This window comes from Zonotrichia leucophrys, chromosome 2, assembly GCF_028769735.1.
Source record: "Zonotrichia leucophrys gambelii isolate GWCS_2022_RI chromosome 2, RI_Zleu_2.0, whole genome shotgun sequence".
NCBI lineage: Eukaryota > Metazoa > Chordata > Aves > Passeriformes > Passerellidae > Zonotrichia > Zonotrichia leucophrys.
The window spans coordinates 2,580,918-2,599,876 of NC_088171.1; the positions used below are offsets into that span (position 1 = coordinate 2,580,918).

At 47.3% G+C, this 18,959-nt stretch overlaps 1 protein-coding gene across 1 annotated transcript in view; it reads left to right on the forward strand.

Annotated features, from left to right (window-relative positions):
- WNT3A (Wnt family member 3A) overlaps positions 1-18,959 on the forward strand; it is a 97,765-nt gene that overhangs the window by 50,375 nt on the left and 28,431 nt on the right. Inside the window, exon 2 of the mRNA XM_064703260.1 lies at positions 4,913-5,154. Coding sequence (XP_064559330.1) covers positions 4,913-5,154 — 242 coding nt within the window. The remainder of the gene's footprint in view (positions 1-4,912; positions 5,155-18,959) is intronic.

Here is an 18,959-nt window from a genome sequence, read left to right on the forward strand (position 1 = left end):
TTTGGTGGGATTTAAGTGCCCTCAGGGTCTTTTCTGGGGTTTTTTGGCAAGTTGCACCCTTGCTGTTCAGCATTAATAAATGAAGTTATTTTCCCTGTGCTGGAGACCCTGGAAGGACATTCCTGGAGGAAGCTCTCAAAAAGCCTCTCCAGGATAAACAGCAAAACAGAGCTGAGGAATGAGAGAATTCAGGGAGAAGCAAGCAGCTGTAGGAGTCTCCACACTCTGCTCCTGATGTGTCAAGGACTTGTGACATTCTGAGAAGGTGGTGACCTTGAAAAATCAGCAGAGTGGTGCTGTCAGTGAGGTCCTGCAGAGCTGAAACCTTCTCTTTTTCTGAAAAAAAACCTCTGAGCAGGAATTTCCTGCATATTTCTCCCTCCTAACCTGGCTGGGGTGTCCATTCCAAGAGGGAGGGTCCATGTAATTTATTAAGAAGGTGGCCAGGTACTTATTTACAACGGCTCTGCTGAAGGAGCAGATAGATTGAGATAAGGGAAATGAAGAGCTCTCGAGGTGTGTTGGCAAAGAAAAATGCTCACTGGAGGTTGAATTAAACACTCCAGGGCATGCAAGGCTTAGAGATAAGCTAAGAACTTTGGCTGTGGACATACAGAGCAGTGTTTTCATGGCTCCTCCTGTGCTAATGGGAAGAAAATCATGGCTGGTTTGAAAGGAACAACTCTTTGACCCTTTCCCCTGGTTCAGACTTGAGCAGAGCCTGTTCTGGGCATGAGTGTGTTTGTAAAATTGAGAGCTTCAGGAATTCTGCATGGAAAAGGAGAGGTTGGGGTCAGTGCATCCAGGAAGTGCTGGTGCTCAGGAATTTGAAGGTTAGACCACAGTAGATGACACTCGGCCCATTTCTCAACACAAAATTGCCCACATGAAGGAAATTGTTTGGGAGGAGAGCTCAGGAGAGTGGAAAAATGCAAATGCCAGGTTTGATCATTGGAAACAGTGAGGAGGAAAAAAAATGAATGATGGGAGCCACGAGAGAGTTGAGCAACACTGAAATGAGATTCTGATCTTTATAGACTTTCCCAATCTTTTCTAAAGATTGGTTGTTGGGTTGTTGTTGGGTTTTTTTCTGGGTGGAGGAGAAGGCTGGAAGGTTCATGAGGTTCCCACCTGATGATCAATAATAATGACAGGGAGCTGAAAGAACTGGGTTTCTCCTAAAGATAAATTGACTTTAGGAGAGAGAAAGTGTTTACAGCTGGAAGCAAAGTAGAAACCAAAAGAGGGTGCTCAGGGAGATGTTATCACAATCCAGGAGCTGTGAGCGAGCCAGGAGCAGGAGAAGGAGGAGGAGGAGGAGGAGGAAGGTGCTCAGCTCTGCTCTGCAGCAGAGCCACTGCTCATGGGGAGATGTTTTGAGATTCCACCCTTCAAGTGACTCCACAGTGCCCCATGAAACACCAAATTTGTGTTTCACCGTCTCAGGGCTGATGACACCTTGAGAACAAGGCTCTTGCTGGAGATTGTCTTTTGCAGATTAAATTTTCCAGACTGTAACTCAGATCAAAGTCAGGTGTGACTGTTTCCCTGCTGTACCGAGCAGGGAGCAGTGTGGAAAAGCAATTAGAGGTATTTCTATATGTTTTTTGGGTGTTTTTTTTAATCTTAGATAATCTTTCCAGCAATGGAAACGAATAGTTGAGGTCACCAACGTACAAACTCCTCTTCCTATGACTGGTATTTTCATTTTACCACTGTAGTAACCACCAAAAAAACCAGCCCAGAGACAAGCTTGAGTTTGGCTGTTCAAATGATTAAAGATTATTAAGTTGGAATCCTAAACTTCATCAGGGTCCTACTGATATAGCTCAGAAAAATCCTTCTGCCTTCACAACTTTGTGGATGGAGCCTGCAACAGGTTGATGGTAACTCAGTGGATGCTTTATTGTCATTTCTGGGAGCTGGGTAAAGGGATTTTGGAAAGCTTTGGAAAGGATGTTGGATGTGGAAACAAACTCTACAGATGTTACCCCAGAGTTAACCTCAGACACCAGAAAACATCCACATTTTGGACTCTCAATGGCTGGAGGATGAGTAGAAATAAGTAAACTAATGTTTTTCCCTGGAGATTTCAATGCAGGCATCTCTCTAGATGGTTTACAGAGATAGGACCACTTACCTCCCAATCCTAAAGCTGGGAACACCTCCTAAATCCCAGTCTTGTGGGAGTTCAGAGGATTAAAATTTGGGTATGTGGCACCCTAAAACTCAATGAGGCGACAGAGGCAACTCAAAAAGGCAACAGAGGCAACACTCAAAAAGTCCTCTGAAGACTGAAACAATGTTTTAGAAGGTGTCTTTAGTCCAGAAATTTTGGTCCAGTGCTTTGTAGAATATTTAACAGCGAAACAAGAACATACACTTGGCATGGGCTCCATTTCACAGATGGCTTTCTGCCAGCTGTGTACCCTGAATTAATCTAAAGCTCAGAAAACCCCATATCTAGCCACTGAGATAAGGAAAATGAGTTTAGTGGGTCCTTTCTTCAGTTTTCTCCTGTGGGTTCCTGCAGGAACTCATCTCCTTCCTCCAGCTTAGGTTTCTGCATGTCCTTCAACCCAGGGCTGAACTTTTGTGGGTGGGAGAGTTTCAAGGAATTTACCCATGCTGGTTGTCAGGGATGATGGTGTGATTCACCTGGAGACTCCCAGGGTGCAGACATGCCCCAGCCACCCAGGGGGGGTTGAGTCTGGCCAGCCCAGCCGGTGGGGGCAAGGCCATGATTCACCCAAAGCACACAGCTCAGCTGGGCAGGGGCATGGAGATGTCTGCTGCTCCCTGGTTGCAAAAGCAGCCTGGGGTCAGCTGGAGACACCCCAGCAAGTGTTGGAGGGTGGGTGGCAGGGACACAATTTTGAGCTCCTTCCTCCCTTTTAATGCAATGGAAAAAAGGGGCACTTCTGGAGGGCAGTTCATGCTGTTTGTCTCAGCCTCCCTCCCTGGGGTAGGATGGATTGTCCTCTAATGTCGAGATTAATCATCTCCCAGAAGTCCAGCAGAGGTGGGAAGAGGCATCAAAGTTCAGGAAATCAGCTGGAAACACTTGGCTTTGGTTGTTGGGTTGTTGGGTTGTTGGGTTGTTGGGCTGTTCCACCTTGTCCATCTGAAGTTCGTTTAGTGGAGGGCACGTTCTTGGCTGAGCTGATTATCCAGGTTCTAAACTCCTGGTTGGAGCCATTTGGGATCCAGAAATGGATGTCCTTATTTGCCTGGAAAGGGTGGATTTGTAAGAATTCATCTGGAGCTGGCAAAGCCCTTGAGATGTGGCTCCTGACCATGTGAATGTCACCATCTTCTCAATTCTGTCCCCTCTAGACCAAGTCCCCTCCAGGACAGGAGTTAATTGGCTGCAAGGATTCTTCCCTTTAAAACAAAGCAATTTTAAAATAATTTTTATCCTAGCCTAGAGAACTAAGACAATTTTCTTCTGGACTTTGGCAACAATAGAATTCTTGTGTTATTTTTTAAGTCAAAGCAAGAAAGAGTAAAGGCTGTAATTCCCTGACAGCACTGTTGATAATTTAAACACAGCAGGCTGTTCCCAAATGAAAACCACACAGCAAAAAAATGAATGTAAACAGAAATACACACTGCCCAGGCAGGTTCCTCTTTGTCATTAATTCAGGGCAGAAAAGACAATCACGAGATTTAATTAGAAGAAAAGGAAATTATACTCTAAAAATCCCTTCAGTTTTAGTAATCAAGGTTATTATTAGAAGCACCAGTAAAAAACACTTTAAAAATCTATCTAATTAGCTGCATATCTGCTGATCTCCCTGTAGAGCTGACTTGTTTGTCTCCAAGGCTTCACCACCATAAAGGTTCATGGACGCTCCTTTCAAGACTTCCACTGGGCTGAGCACAGAATTTGCACTCAAGTTTAATTAGGATTGGTTTTGGGTTGTTGGTTTGGTTTGGATTTTATTTCACTCCCCTTACTTTAACCAAAGCTCCATATGAATGATGCTGTTCCCCTTCCCAAATTCTTGTTGCTGCCTTTCCAAAGACTCAGAGCTTGATGGTTTCAGCTGCTGGAGTTATTCCTTTTGGGTGACTCAGCTGCCAAAATTTCCTATAAAACATCTTGGAAGAGGTGTGCTTGTGTCTCAAAGAAAGAAATACATGTTTGAGTCCCTGGTTGGAAAGGAAATTATTGGGAGGAAGGAAAGGAAAGGAAAAGAGAAAGGAGAAAGGAGATGAGAAAGGAAAGGGAAGGAGAAGGAGAAGGAGAAGGGGAAGGGGAAGGGGAAGGGGAAGGGGAAGGGAAGGGGAAAGGGAGAAGGGGAAAGGGGAAGGAGAAGAAAGGAGAAGGAAGGAAGGAAAAAAGAAGGAAAGGAAAGGAGAAGGAAGAAGGAGAAGGAAAGGAGAAGGAAAGGAAGGAAAGGAAAGGAGAAGGAAAGGAAGAAAGGAAAGGAAAGAAAGGAGAAGGAAAGGAAAGGAAAGGAAAGGAAGAAGGAAAGGAAAGGAAGAAGGAAAGGAAAGGAAAGGAAAGGAAAGGAAAGGAAAGGAAAGGAAAGGAAAGGAAAGGAAAGGAAAGGAAAGGAAAGGAAAGGAAAGGAAAGGAAAGGAAAGGAAAGGAAAGGAAAGGAAAGGAAAGGAAAGGAAAGGAAAGGAGGAAGGAAATATTTCACAGCACAATGATGAATTAAGGCTTTGGGAGGATAAATAAAAGGAAAGGAAGATATTTTAAAGTAGAGTTTTTTTGCCTTGCTGGCTTGTAGGGAAATTCAGGAGATGTTTTGGTGACGGATAACAATGAAAATGGTGTTTTCTGGTGAGGAGGAGTGCCAAGGAACTAAAGACATTGATTTTCTCTCCCCGTTCTTCTGCACCAAGCACAAAGGTGAAACCCAGCCTGACAGATCTCTTTTCCCCTGTTTCTGTTGCCCAGGTCCCTGGCCATTGGTCACCAGTACTCGTCCCTGGGGACCCAGCCCATCCTGTGTGGGAGCATCCCGGGGCTGGTGCCCAAGCAGCTGCGCTTCTGCAGGAACTACGTGGAGATCATGCCCAGCGTGGCAGAGGGGGTGAAGATTGGCATCCAGGAGTGCCAGCACCAGTTCCGAGGGAGGAGGTGGAACTGCACCACTGTCAACGACAGCTTGGCCATCTTTGGGCCCGTGCTGGATAAAGGTGAGTGAGGAGCTGTGGCCGTGCTCACAGGGGTTCTTGGATGAGGGAAGAGATGGGAATGTTGACTCCATATTTCAGAAGGTTTGATTTATTATTTTATGATATATATTATGTTAAAACTATACTAAAAGAATAGAAGAAAAGGTTTCACCAGAAGTTTAGCTAAGAATATAATAGAATGGAATGATAATAAAAGCTTCTGTCTCAGACAGAGAGTCCGAGCCAGCTGACTGTGATTGGCCATTAATTAGAAACAACCACATGAGACCAATCCCAGATGCACCTGTTGCATTCCACAGCAGCAGATAATTATTATTTACATTTTGTTCCTGAAGCCTCTCAGCTTCTCAGGAGGAAAAAATCCTAAGGAAAGGATTTTTCATAAAAGTTGTCTGCGACATGGAGCTACGGGTTTGGGGAGATCTGTGGTGGAATTGACAGCAGAGATCTTGAAAAACCTCCTGTGAGCTCGTTCCCTTCTGAAAAAATCCTGTAAAATGTCTTGTATAGACATAGAACTTGAGCTGGATAAAGGAGTGGGGTTATCTGAGTTCCAGCTGGCAGCAGGAGGTTGGACTGGAGACCTCCCTGAGTCCCTTTCAGCGTTAGTTATCCATGATCCTGCACCCTGGGAATGAGCACAGAGGGTTTCTGTGTTTGCAGTGCTCAAGCTGGACCAGGCTCCTTTTCTGACCCTGTGCTGTGATTTCAGCTCTCTAGATGATGGCAGAGGGGCTGTTGGGGATGGTTCCTAGGGGCTGGACTTAGCAGATAACAGCAGTTTTTTATGCTATTATGAAATACAGTGAAGATCAAAGGCCTGGGGAAATCACCATCAACTAATGCATCTGCTTTCCTTGGTTGTGAACACAGTAAATTAGGACAGGGTGCAAATTCAGGCAACTCTTTCTGCACCCCTTGATAAAAGTGGGAACACTTAGAATTTTCTTGCCCTAGGTTGTTGAATCTTGTGAGATTTAAGCCCTAAGCTAAGTATCTGGTCTTTTCCCTTATAAGTTGGTAGGAGCCTGTGAGACCTACTGTATCCTTCTTTAAACTTGTGTGTCTTTTTCAACCCAGCCTGGTCCTGCTGGTCTCACTAAGTCTGGGATAAGTTTGGCACAAAGGGGTCCTTCCTTCCTTCCTTCCTTCCTTCCTTCCTTTCCCTTCCCTTTCTCCTTTCCTCTTCCTTCCTTTCCTTCCTTTCCTTTCCTTCCTTCCTTCCTTTCCTTTCCTTTCCTTCCTTCCTTCCTTCCTTCCGCACTCTCTCTATCATTTTCGCACTCTCCTTCGTATTCCTTCCCACCTTGGTTTTCCGCATGCTTCCCACTTTCTTCTTCCAGTTCTTCCTCCCAATCAAACAGATTTGCATTTCCTTCCCCAAACCTTTGCTTCCCACCCAGTCTTGAGACTTCCAGATAGACTCACGGCCTCTCTGGCCAATGTTCTCCTCCTTGACACTCTGCGGTTTTACCCCACATTATCCTCTGGACAAACTGCTCCTCTCCTTTCCTGCTACCAGAACCCCATCCTTCCATCTCCATTCCAATATCCCCCCATTGCCAGCTTCTGGTCTGTCCCTGCCCCACGGACTTCATCCTTCAACTGGGTCTTCATCCTTCCTTCCTTCCTTCCTTCCTTCCTTCCTTCCTTCCTTCCTTCCTTCCTTCCTTCCTTCCTTCCTTCCTTCCTTCCTTCCTTCCTTCCTTCCTTCCTTCCTTCCTTCCTTCCTTCCTTCCTTCCTTCCTTCCTTCCTTCCTTCCTTCCTTCCTTCCTTCCTTCCTTCCTTCCCTCCCTCCCTCCCTCCCTCCCTCCCTTCCCTTCCTTCCCTTCCTTCCCTTCCCTCCCTTCCCTCCCTTCCCTCCCTTCCTTTCCTTCCTTTCCTTCCTTTCCTTCCTTTCCTTCCTTTCCTTCCCTCCCTCCTTCTCTCATTGAAAAGAGGAATGAACATCTCTAATATTTTCAGGGAATCTGGCATGTGTAATTGATCCATACCCACCTTGGGGTGTGTTCTGCAGTGCTTCCCATCTGTTCTTTTTCAGTTTTTCCCCCAAATCAGAACAGATTTGGGCATTTCCTTCCCCCAAACCATGTTGCTCCAACCCAGTCTTGAGGACTTCCAGAGATGAGGACTCCACCACCTCTCTGGCCAATGTTCTCCCAGACACTCTGGGGTTTTACACCCCACATTATCCTCATGGACAAACTGCTCCTCACCTCCCTGCTGACCAGAGGAACCCCAATCCCACCATCTCCCAAATTCCCAAATATCCCCCAGCAGTGCCAGCTTCCGGGGTCTGTCCCTGCCCCACAGGGGAGGCTCTCAGTAGCCAGGCTCAGGGAGGGAGAGGAGACTGGGACGATTTCATAACTGAAGAATGTTGTTCCTTGAGGGAGAATCAAACCACCCTTCAGTTTTGCTTCACCTACAGCAGGAGAGGGGGGAGAAGAAAAAAAAAACAGCTCAAAAAAACAGCTCAGTCGCATTCTTGTGCGGCAGATCCCCCAGGGTAGGAACATACTTGAGCTCCTACCCTGAAAGAGAGAAGGGGAAAAGGAGAGAGAGAAAGCAAGGAAGCAAAAATCTGGTTTGCAGCTTGGATTTTAAGGCACCCAGGATCTGAGTGCAGCTCTGGTGTGGGTCAGTGGGGATCCCCATTCTCCTTCAGCAGCTCCTGCAGCATCTCCCCTTTGCCTCACACACTATCTGCACTCCTTTCACTGAAAAGGATCGATTTTAATGCCTCCAGGAAATCCTTTCCAGGCCCAAATCTCGCTGTCTGGGCTGCCCTTGCTGCTGTGGGAGCTCATTGCTCATTCAGGACTGGGCTTGAGCTGTGATTCAGCAGTGCCAAACTGTCACCAGACTCTGGTCCTGTTAAGAGCCATGTTCTGATATCTCCTCTAAAACCAGACTCTTTTCCCCCATCTGCCTTTTTATGGAGAAAGATCCCACATGTTTTAACTAAGACTATATTTATGTATAATTTTCTTTTAGCCAGAGGTCCCTTCCTACCCTAACAATTCTGGGATTTTGGGGTGAATCACACATTAAACAGGAATGGCACTGATGAGCTCAGCTACCAGGGAATGGCGATGTCCAGGGCATCCTGACCTGCTGCTGTTGAAGGCCACACTTAACCCTAAATCCCTTTTTCTCTTTGTATGTCACCCAGGGCAGAGAAAGAGCAGAAATCCCCCATGCCACCCTATTTATTCAATTATCCAGAACTGAATTTATTCAATTATCCAGGTGTGGATTTTCTATGCCTGGGAGTGTCCAATGCCAGGTTGGATGGGCTTGGACCAACCTGTGGAATGTGTCCCTGCCCATGGCAGGGGGGTAACGAGATGAGCTTTAGGGTCAGGGCTGTGGGATGGGGTTTTTCTCCTCCTCTGTGGTCTTGGGAGTGTATGGGCAGGTGTGCAGCTTCATGGAGAAGCATTCAGACAGGTGCCACTGTTGGGTCTTCCTTGTAAATCCCCAGGAAATGGGAGTTTTGGTCAGTTTGGACTTCTTGGAATGCAAAAAAAACCAGGATTCCTGTATGGGGAAAAAATTGAGTCTGATCTCTTTCTCTCTACCTGAACTTAATAATTTCTAATATAAAGACGCTACAACTCATTTCTGGTTTCCCAGAAGCTCAAATTTCAACTGCTTGACAGTAGAAAGAACCTCTCAGTTGATTTTTTGCAACATTATTATCAAAAGGAAAAATGCTGCAATATTGAAAGAAAAAATACTGTAATATTGAAAGGAAAAATACTGTTATTTTTTTCTCCACCTGTATTTTATGAAGTGGAGAAAATCATGGCAATGGCCACATGACCTGAAGTGACCACTGAGCCGCAGCTCATGCTCAGCCACTTGCCTGAGAGGCTTTGCAATTTTTAATGCAGTAGTTGCATCTTTCAGTTCACCAAGGAGAAGGGGAGATTTTTGAGTTACCTCTAAAAAGAGGCAGGACAAAACTTTGGGGGATGTAGGAGAAGGACACCCCATCACTGACAGCAGAAAGTGAGCAGTGCAACCTGGCAGGCATTTTCCATCTCCAGCTGAAGTGCCATGCATTGGGAATTGTGCCTTTTGCCTTTATTTTAGCTTTTGTGGCCTGAAGAGGCTGTTCATGCTTAAGCTGGGAGTTTAGAGTCTCTTGGTGCCGCGTGAGCTCCCTTTGAAACTCCTCTGGGCAGAAATATGAACCAATCTCAAGAGAAGTAACACAATTAAAGCTTATCATGGGCCTTGTCTCTTTAAAGGACTTTGGCACATAATTAAGTCAAAATAAAAGTTTCCTCTCTCTCCTCCCCCCCCCCATTCAATAAAAGTAAATTACCTCCAACTATTTAAGCCCGCTGTTCGTTTAAATTTAAAAAGGGAGCCCTTGTCTATCTATTTCTTTCACTCACTCCCACCTCCTTCTGCTAAAGACTGGCCAGGGCTTTAAACCTGCCAGCTGGGCTGAGAAATGGTTAATAGTTATTGTGGAGGAGCAGCTTTTAATGAACTATTGAAGAATGATACATTGATGGAGTAATGGGAGTTTAAGTCTCTCTGTAATGAAACAGGTTCTCAGCGCCGACCCATTGTGGTGTAAATACGGCACGTCTCTCCCACTGTTTGGTCAGGGCTAAATAGCAGAGGCCACAGGGGGGTCTGCTGATGGGGTCTCCTCTTTAGTTAATCAATCTGATTGGATTAGGGTCACTGAGATCCCTAATAATGTCAAAGGTTACGCCAAACTGGATTAAATGCTTTGTTGGAGAGGGCTCGGCTTCTTTCAGCCCCGGCCGGCAGGGCTTGTTTATTAGACTTTAACACTCGTGTGCAGCCTTGGGAAGCCACTCCTGCCCTTTCTGTGTGCACAGGGAGGTGGGAAGGAGCCAGGGCAGGGGTGTCCCATGGCTCTGCACCCATGGGATGAGTCCTTTGAGGATGTGCAGCAAATTCCCCAGCGGACAAATGCGAGCCCGATGGGTGACCAAGGCCCAGGGGCGTAAATTCATTCCGGAAATGATGGTTGGCTGCTGAGCCTGCTCCGAGGCAAATGTCGAGAGTCACAGCAGTGCTGGAGTGACCCTCTGCTCGTGTTCCCCGGGGTTAATCCTGTCTGTGGCCAGCAAAGCCCTGTCCTTTCACTGAATTCACAGAATTCACGGAATTCATGGAGCTTACGGAATTCACGGAGTCCACGGAATTCACAGAATTCCCAGAATGACCAGGTTGGAAGAGACCTTCAAGGTCATCCAGCCCCAACAGCTCAACTCAACCCTGGCACCCAGTGCCACATCCAGGCTTGGTTAAACACACCCAGGGATGGGGACTCCACCACCTCCCCGGGCAGCCATTCCAGAACTTTATCACTCTTTCTGTGAAAAACTTTTTCCTGATATCCAACCTGTATTTCCCTTGGTGCAGCTCGAGGCTGTGTGCTCTGGCTGTGTCAGTGCTGCTGCAGAAAGAGCCCAGCCCCAGCTGAGCACAGGCACCTTTCAGGAGCTGCAGAGAGTGATGGGGGCAGCCCTGAGTCTCCTTTTCTCCTGAGTCTCCTTTCTGGTGTTGGGCACCCACCAGGCTGAGCAAGGGATGAAATATGAAATATTTCAGACCACTGCATTGCTTTGCTATTAAACTGGGGGGTGTCTTGCCTTCCAGCACTTCCATCTCAAATCAAGGTGGGATGGGATCTCTCTGTCATCTTCCCCAGAATGACCACAAAGCCCAAACATTCCCTATTGTCTTCCCTCACCACGTTCCTGCAGATGACACTGTCCTAGAGTGTCCTTCAGGAAGTGACACCAAAAAACCCCTCTGAAGATCCCCTGGCAGTGGAGAGTGTGTTACCAGCAGGGATCTGGAATCCCTGGATCTCCAGTGCCTCATTCCTTCCCACAGCAGAGCACACAATGCCTGTTCGTGGCCTGACATGACTGTCATTATCCAAGCAGGCTCCTTGCATGATCCAGACTGGAGAATTTCCCCTCCAGACTTCTGGAATGAAACCAAAATCTGAATTTGACTGCATTTTGCCTTGACATATCACCAAGAGATAGACAGCCTCCTCTTTACAAATCTTCTCCACTGCTCTGGTGTTGACAACCAGCCCCTCTATTTTCTCTTCTAGCATTGACCATTTTCTTTGCTACTTAGACTTCCTAAAAAGTTAAAACTGGGGCCTGCAGGTCAGCAAAACTTTGGGTCCTTGACGCCAGACAGCGAGACAGGTCGAGGTAGTTCCAGTTGTTGCTGGGGTCCTCCAGGGCATGATTCATCTGAGGTATTCCAGACAGTTTGGATTAAATTATTCACACCCTGACGTTTCTACATCTCTCCATCAATCACTGAGGGAATCCAGGGAGACCGGCTCTGGATGAGAAGACTCTTGCTCCCAGGGGCTGCACGAAGGGCAGAGCAGGCATCTGTCTAGCTCCTGAGAGAGGTGGGATTCAAATCACATCCAGTTCCTTGTGGAATGCTGGGCACTGTCACCTTTGCTGCCAGGCTGGCTTTGGGCTCGGTTCATTTGTGAAGTTTGGTTTAGTTTGGACTCTAGACATTCTGGGGATGAGCCCCACGTGTTCTTTCTCTCAAGAAAGCCCAAACCAAGCTGTGTTCAAGGCTCATTTGTGAAGTTTGGTTTAATTGGACTCTAGACATTCTGGGGATAAGCCCCACATGTTCTTTCTCTCAAGAAAGCCCAAACAAAGCTGTGTTCAAGGTTCATTTTAAGTTTGGTTTAGTTTGGACTCTAGACATTCTGGGGATGAGCCCCACGTGTTCTTTCTCTCAAGAAAGCCCAAACCAAGCTGTGTTCAAGAGTTGACTCTTCCCCATTGTGGATGAAGAAGCTGATCTCATGTCTGGTGAAATCCATGAGAGTTTTTCCCCAGATCAGGCGAGAATGGAGCCAGACTTTTAAATTCAGTTATCATCCCTTGGAGTCACAAGTCTCCTCCATATATTTTTTTTTTTCTTGCTGTGTCATAACAGCCTCGCTGCCCAGGCTCCCTGATGGGCCTGATCCCATCTCCCAGAGTTTGCTGTCAGAGTCTGAGCAGTCACCCCAGGCTCCCTTTGCAGTCCGTGGAGAGCAGCCGGCATCTCCGGGGAGCAATTCATCTGACCTATCTCAGACACCTATCTCAGGATAACATGAATCATTGCAAGATGTTTATTTCTCTCCATTGACTATAGAGGGAGCCTAGGGCTACAGCCTCAGACTTCCATGGGTGCTTCTCAGAGGCCCATTTTGGGGGCACATTGTTCCCACTCCTTGCATTTCTCCTGTTGGAAAGCAATCCTGACATCCAGCCCCAGCTGGAGAGGGGGTTCCATTTATTTTAATAATGGAAAAACATAGAAAGGATCTCCTGGACCACTGAATTTAGCCAGTCCCTTGCTATTCAAGGCATAACAACATTTGATAATTATTTAAAATTAATACATTTAGCAGATCTCGTCCTATTTTCCTGATGGCATTCTGGCATCTCAGCAGGGAAAAGGAGACTTTCCCCTCCTCCTTTCCCCTGCTCTGCATCAGCCTTCTCCACTTCTGCAATAAAGTAAGGCATGAGCAGAAAGCCACAAGATACCGATCCATCCAGGAGGTTTGTTACATGTAGGAGGTACTCTCTCTCCTCTCTCTCTCATGAAACTCTTCCCAAGAGGATCTGATTTCCAGCCCCACCCCGTCTCCCTCCCCGCTGATGGCAATTTGGGCAGCTGCCCTGGTATCAACAACGGAGATCTACAAACTCTGCCCTGTAACTATGGGGAAGGAAACTGGAAGGATCAGGATTGAAAATGCGACTGTGCAAGCTCCTCTCAGCCAGCAGGATGCAGAAATCCAGAGGTTTGCCTGCAGAAATACAGAGGCAGGACATGCCAGCCTCTAGACAGGAGCTGCAGTTGGATTTAGTGGAAATTGAGCTTGTAGTGGGGAATAATGCACGGAATGAGGGGATGCTGCACTGCTGAGCCCATTCCAGCCCATGGAAATTGAGCTCAGAGATTCCAGCCTGTGGAAATTGAGCTTCCACTAAATCCAACTGTAGATCCTCCAGACAGGAGCTGCAGTTGGGTTTAGTGGAAATTGAGCTTGGAGTGGGGAGTGCTGCATGGGATGAGGGGATGCTGCACTGCTGAGCCCATTCCAGCCCATGGAAATTGAGCTCAGAGATTCCAGCCTGTGGAAATTGAGCTTCCACTAAATCCAACTGTAGATCCTCCAGACAGGTGCTCCAGTTGGATTTAGTGGAAATTGAGCTTGGAACGGGAAATACTGCATGGGATGAGGGAATGCTGCATTGCTGAGCCCATTCCAGCCCATGGAAATTGAGCTTGGATTGGGAATACTGCATGGGGTGAGGGAATGCTGCATTGCTGAGCCCATTCCAGCCCATGGAAATTGAGCTTGGAGATTCCAGCCTATGGAAATTGAGCTTCCACTAAATCCAACTGAAGCTCCTCCAGACAGGAGCTCCAGTTGGGTTCAGTGGAAATTGAGCTTGGAATGGGGAATACTGCATGGGGTGAAGGTATACTGCACTGGTGAGCCCATTCCAGCCCATGGAAATTGGATAAGGAGTGGGAAATACTGCATGGGATGAGGGGATGCTGCACTGCTGAGCCCATTCCAGCCCATGGAAATTGAGCTTGGAGATTCCAGTCTGTTTAAATTGAGCTTTGAGTGGGGATTGCTGCATGGGATGAGGGAATGCTGTACTGCTGTGCCCATTCCAGCCCAAATTCCCAAATTCAGCATTCCTGACCTGGGTTTTGGGTGGCTAACCCAGCATGTTGGAGCTGCAGCACTCTGGCCAAGCAGTTTGGGGAGATCTGAAGGAGCTGTGGCTGCATCCCACAGAGTCCTGGGGGATTTGCAGCTCCCCCTGAGCTTTGGCAAGAGTTGCAGGGTTGCAAGGGCAGCAAACAGAGATGCTGAGGAAATGTGCCAAGGTGTTACCCCTCAGCTTTTGTTATCCTCACTGAGGTGTTGAGGAGATCCTCCTCTTTCTGCTGGAGCCAGGTGGGACAATCAGAGGGGTCACTTCATTCTCTGGTGACTTCTGAGGTGTCCAAGGACAAGCCCTGGGCAGGGATGGCACCAGGAGACTGTGGATAACATCACACCTGGCTGCATCTGCCTCTCCATCCCCAGTGCCCTCGGGTTTTTGGGGTTTCTGAGAGGCTCTGACCTCATCAACTCCCTGTGATAAAGGGATAAAGATCTGGCTCCCGTGCATCTGGAGAGGAGACAGCCCATGGAAACAGCTGGAAACAGCTGGAAACAGCTGTAAAGAGCCAACACCTGGTGCAGGCTGCAAACCCTGAGAGGAGTGATGGGGAAAAGGAAATGGCAGCAATTCCAGGAGCTGATCCCGTTTGCTCTCTGTGCTCTCTCCACCTCCCACTCATCTATCAACCCTGACATGCAGGGGCTTCTTGGTTTGGTTTGGGTTTTGGTTTTGTTTTCATTTCTTGTTTGTTTGTTTGTTTGTTTGTTTGTTTGTTTTTTGGGGTTTTTTGGGGTTTTTTTGGTTGATTGTTTTAGAGTTTTTGCTGGTTTTTTGGTGGTTTGGGGGGGGTTGGTTGTTTTTTTGTTGTTTTTGTTTTGTATTGGTTTTTGGTGATGTTTCTTTGGCTTGGTTTTTTTGTTTGTTTTTGGATTTTTTGGGGTTTTTTAGGGGAGTGGTTTATTTTTTTGGTTCAGATTTTTGGAGCGGGTTTGTTTTTTGGTTTTGGGGGTTATTTGTTTGTTGTTTGTATTTTGGTTTTTTCTTTTTGTTTGTTTTTTGTTTTGGGGTTTTTTTGTTTTGGGGGTTATATTATTGTTTTGGTTTTGGTAAGGTTTGTTTTTTTGTTTTGGGGGTTTTTTGTTTGTTGTGTTTTTTTGGGGGGTATTTTTTGTTTGTTTTTTGGGTTTTTTGTTTGTTTGTTTTGGGGGTTTTTTTGGTTGGTTTTTTGGGGTTTTTGGTTGGGTTTTTTGGTGTTGTTTTTTTGGGGGGGTTTTGGTGGGTTTTTTGGGGGTTTTTTTGGGTTTTTTTTTTTGTTTTGTTTTCCTTTTCTGGCTACTTAACCATTAGACAAGGGATCAGGGGCGGGGAAAAGCACCAAGACAGCCCGTGGCTACAAACCCGGTGCCGTCTCTGCCCCGGGCTGCGCTCACAATGCGCGGAATTAGGGATTTATTTCCATCCCCCCTCCCTTGCCCTCCTTCCCCCTTTCCCTGCTGGGTCCATTCCCCACAGAGGGCTCAGGTTGGTCGCAACAAGGAGCTCCCTCTGCCGCATCCCCAGAGTGCCAAGTCCAGGCGTGGGAGCTGGCCCTAGACAAAAGGGAACAGCAGAGGGAGCTGAATTAGCATCCCTTTGTCCCGGGAGAATCCCGGCCCCAAACGGGCCCTTGGCTCGCCACGGGAGGCACAAACACACACACACACGCTCATGGATGGGAGCCAAGCAGGGAAACAGCGACAGCAAAGCCTTGGTCGCCTTCACCCGGATGCTTGGGGGAAGGGGGATGAGCTGGGGCTGCTTTGGGATGGCTCCAGAACCAACCAGCCCTGCGTGGGTTTGGCTGGTTGAGGACGTAAATGTGTGTGCTACGTCCCAAAGAGGCAAAAGGAGTGGAAAATGTGTCTTCTATTCCCTCCTGACAAAGAGGGATCCAGGCTGGTGAATGTGGCTTTTCTTCCGCGGGAGATGCGTTGGGAGCTGGCAGTGCTGAATGGAGGGGGGGAGTTTGGGGGCAGAAGGGGCTGTGGGATCATCTGGGGGTGATGCCTTGAGAAGGCTGATCTAGAACACAGAATAGACAGAGTTAAAGAGTAAAGCAGGGATTTATTAATCCTAATCAATGGATCCACCTTGGGCAGCACCAGAGCCCAGCCAGGGCTGCACCCAAGATGAACCAAAATGGCCCCAAAATGCACGAGCGCTCCCGGGCTCTCTCCCTGGGATCAGTTCTGCTCCATTTGCACCTTGCAGTTCATTGTCCCATTCCAGCTTTAGCCCAGGCAGTCCCACCCTGCTTGTTTTTCTCTCTCCAGCCCACGGGGTTTGTGCTCCTGGGCTGAGATTTGGATCATTTGTCCTTGGTGCCCAGCTGGAGCAGGAATTGTTTTGTCTCCCTGCTCTGTGCACAGAGCTCACCATGCCCTGATGTGGAGCTCAGACCCACACACTAAAGCAGCACAGAATCTGAAAATATAAAAACCAAAACCTGAGGCATCAGCTGGACTTTGTAGATGTTGTATGATTATTCCTCTACATTTCTATCTACTGATGAGGATCTTACTCTTCTCGTACATTAATTAAAATCGACTTCCAATCCTTACAATCTGGTTTAAATCCAGAGAAGAGCAATAAACATAATCCTATTCACACTAGCCCTATCACTGACCCTAAGCATCCTCCTAATCACACTAAACTTTTGACTCACTCAAATAACCCCCAACAGTAATGATTTTCAGGAATGATTTTCCTCCTCTCCATCCTCGAGGAGATAAAGGAAAACCAGGGTGGATAAAGATACCCTGCTGTTTTTTCCTGTGATAGGCTTGCATGGCAAGGGAGTGGGAGTGTTTCCTGCAGAGCACCATGGAGTTTTCCAGCAGGATAATGCTTAACACAATCCCTGGTGAGCTCTGGTGCAGGAGGAATCCTGTGCCTGGATGGTTCAGCCTCTCTCACTCCTTGTTTCCTCAGCCTAATCTTTCTGGGAGCATCTCCTTCAAAGTGAGGACTTGAAGATCCACAGGGTTTAGAGAGAGGCAGGGATCAGTCACCAGGAGAGGGAATGGCTCAGGAGGGTTGATGTGAGTCTGGGTTTCTGCTGTGCAGGTGAATGATGTGCTCCTAGGAATGATGGGGGCACAGCTGACTCGAGGCTGAGCAGTGAGGACGAAGGAGGAAAGCAGGTTTTGGTGGGCTCCAAAATCTTGGGGGATGCAAAGGGGTTGGAGAGATCCACCTGCTGCAGGTGGGGAGTTTTCCTGTGAAAAGGAGGTGCACAGAAATGGCATTTATTGGAAAGCAGCATGAGATGGGTGAAGCTGAGGCAGCTGAGGGCTGTGTGAAGCTGACCCCAAGCCATGAAGCTCTGCTGTGTGTGGTGTTCCATCTCCTGCCCACCTCCCGTGCTCCCTGCCCATAAGAGAGGGATGTGGATATGTCACAGCCTGGAAATGCTCCAGGGAAGGGTTTGAAGGAAGCTGTTGTGGGCTGGTTTTGGTCTGGGCAGGCTTTTTAAGGATGTGGAAGATGGGGTGGTGAACCCCAGGGAAGCTCTGGAGCTTTGGCTGAAGGTGACCCTAAAATCTGATGGCAAAGCCATCTATAGAATGGCAGTTCTATAGAATTCATATTCTTCTTTTTTACTCAGAGGGTGGTGAGGCCCTGGCACAGGGTGCACAGAGAAGCTGTGGCTGCCCCTGGATCCCTGGAAATGTCCAAGGCCAGGTTGGACAGGGCTTGGAGCAACCTGGGCCGGTGGAAGGTGTCCCTGCCCATCCAGGGGTGGCACTGGATGATCTTTGAGGTCCTTTCCAACCCAAATATTTGTATGCTTCTGTGAAAACACAAGGAGAAATGCAGAAAGCCACCAGACGCTGGGAAATACAGAGCTGCCCTCAAGCCCTGGGAGCAGGCCCTGGCTGGAGAAACAGAAAATGTCTTTCTCTTTTTGTTTCATTTTGACTCATCTCACCCATCCCAGAGAAGAAAATCAGTTTACAAAGCACTCGTGACCCAGCCAGGAGCAGTGGTGGGGAACAGGGCAGGGAAGGGATGTTTGATTCTGGTTCTGGTTCTGGATCCAGCAGAGCAGAACCTTCCTTTGCATCTCCTTTTCCCATGAAGCCACCACAGAACCACCTGGATATCCCAAAGCAGGTCACACACAGGGCCCTGCAGCTCCTGAAACACAATTCAGGAACTTTTATTGGCCTCCATGAGCGTTTCCCCTGCAGTTTGATGGACAGGGCAGCAACACTTCCCTAGTTAAGGCTGCAGTTTGCTGACTCAGCACCTGGCACCATTTCCTCCTCCCCATTATTTCCAGGTGCTAAATCACATTCAATGATAGCTGATAATTATGGTTTATCCTTTCCTAATCACGCTGCTTTCCCAGGGAAGCTGTTGCCACAGGGATGTTGTGGGAGTGTGAATGGGTGGGGAGGGCACCAGGAGATGTTTCTGTTCACCCCGAGCCATGAAAAAGTTGGAGACCCCTTAGGCTAAGCACACCAAATTCAGCCTAGGAGATCTTGTATCTTGTCAAAAAATGTGTTTATTTATTCTTCTGAGCCAGTTTTCCAGCAAAAACAGAAGCTGCACCAAACTGGAGATGTTTTGCATGTTCTCCTTAATTTCCATGGGACAAAAAAATCACAACTTTTGTTTTTTTCCTGCCTTTTTTAATTTTTTTTTGCACATTTCAGATAGTTTTATTTGAATTATTGAAAATGAGGCATTTTATTTCTTTTTAATTTAAATGCAGTCTTATGCTAAAATAGAAAATCATTAAACCATCGTATACTCACACCTTTAGTATTTTATAGAATATAGAAGTGGGTTTTATATTATTGAGGCTGAATGATTAGTGGGAGTAATTTCCTGATCTTTCCTCTTTTTTGCCCTTCTTTTTTCCTGCTCTTTCCTTTTCCTGCATTTCCTTTTCCTCTTTTTCCCTCCTCCCTCTATGGAGCCACCCAGGCTGGCTGGAAAATGGTCAGGAAGGACTGGGATGAAAAATAAAAAGTTGGAGAAAGAAAGGAGGAAAATGGGGTGATGACAGCAGTTTT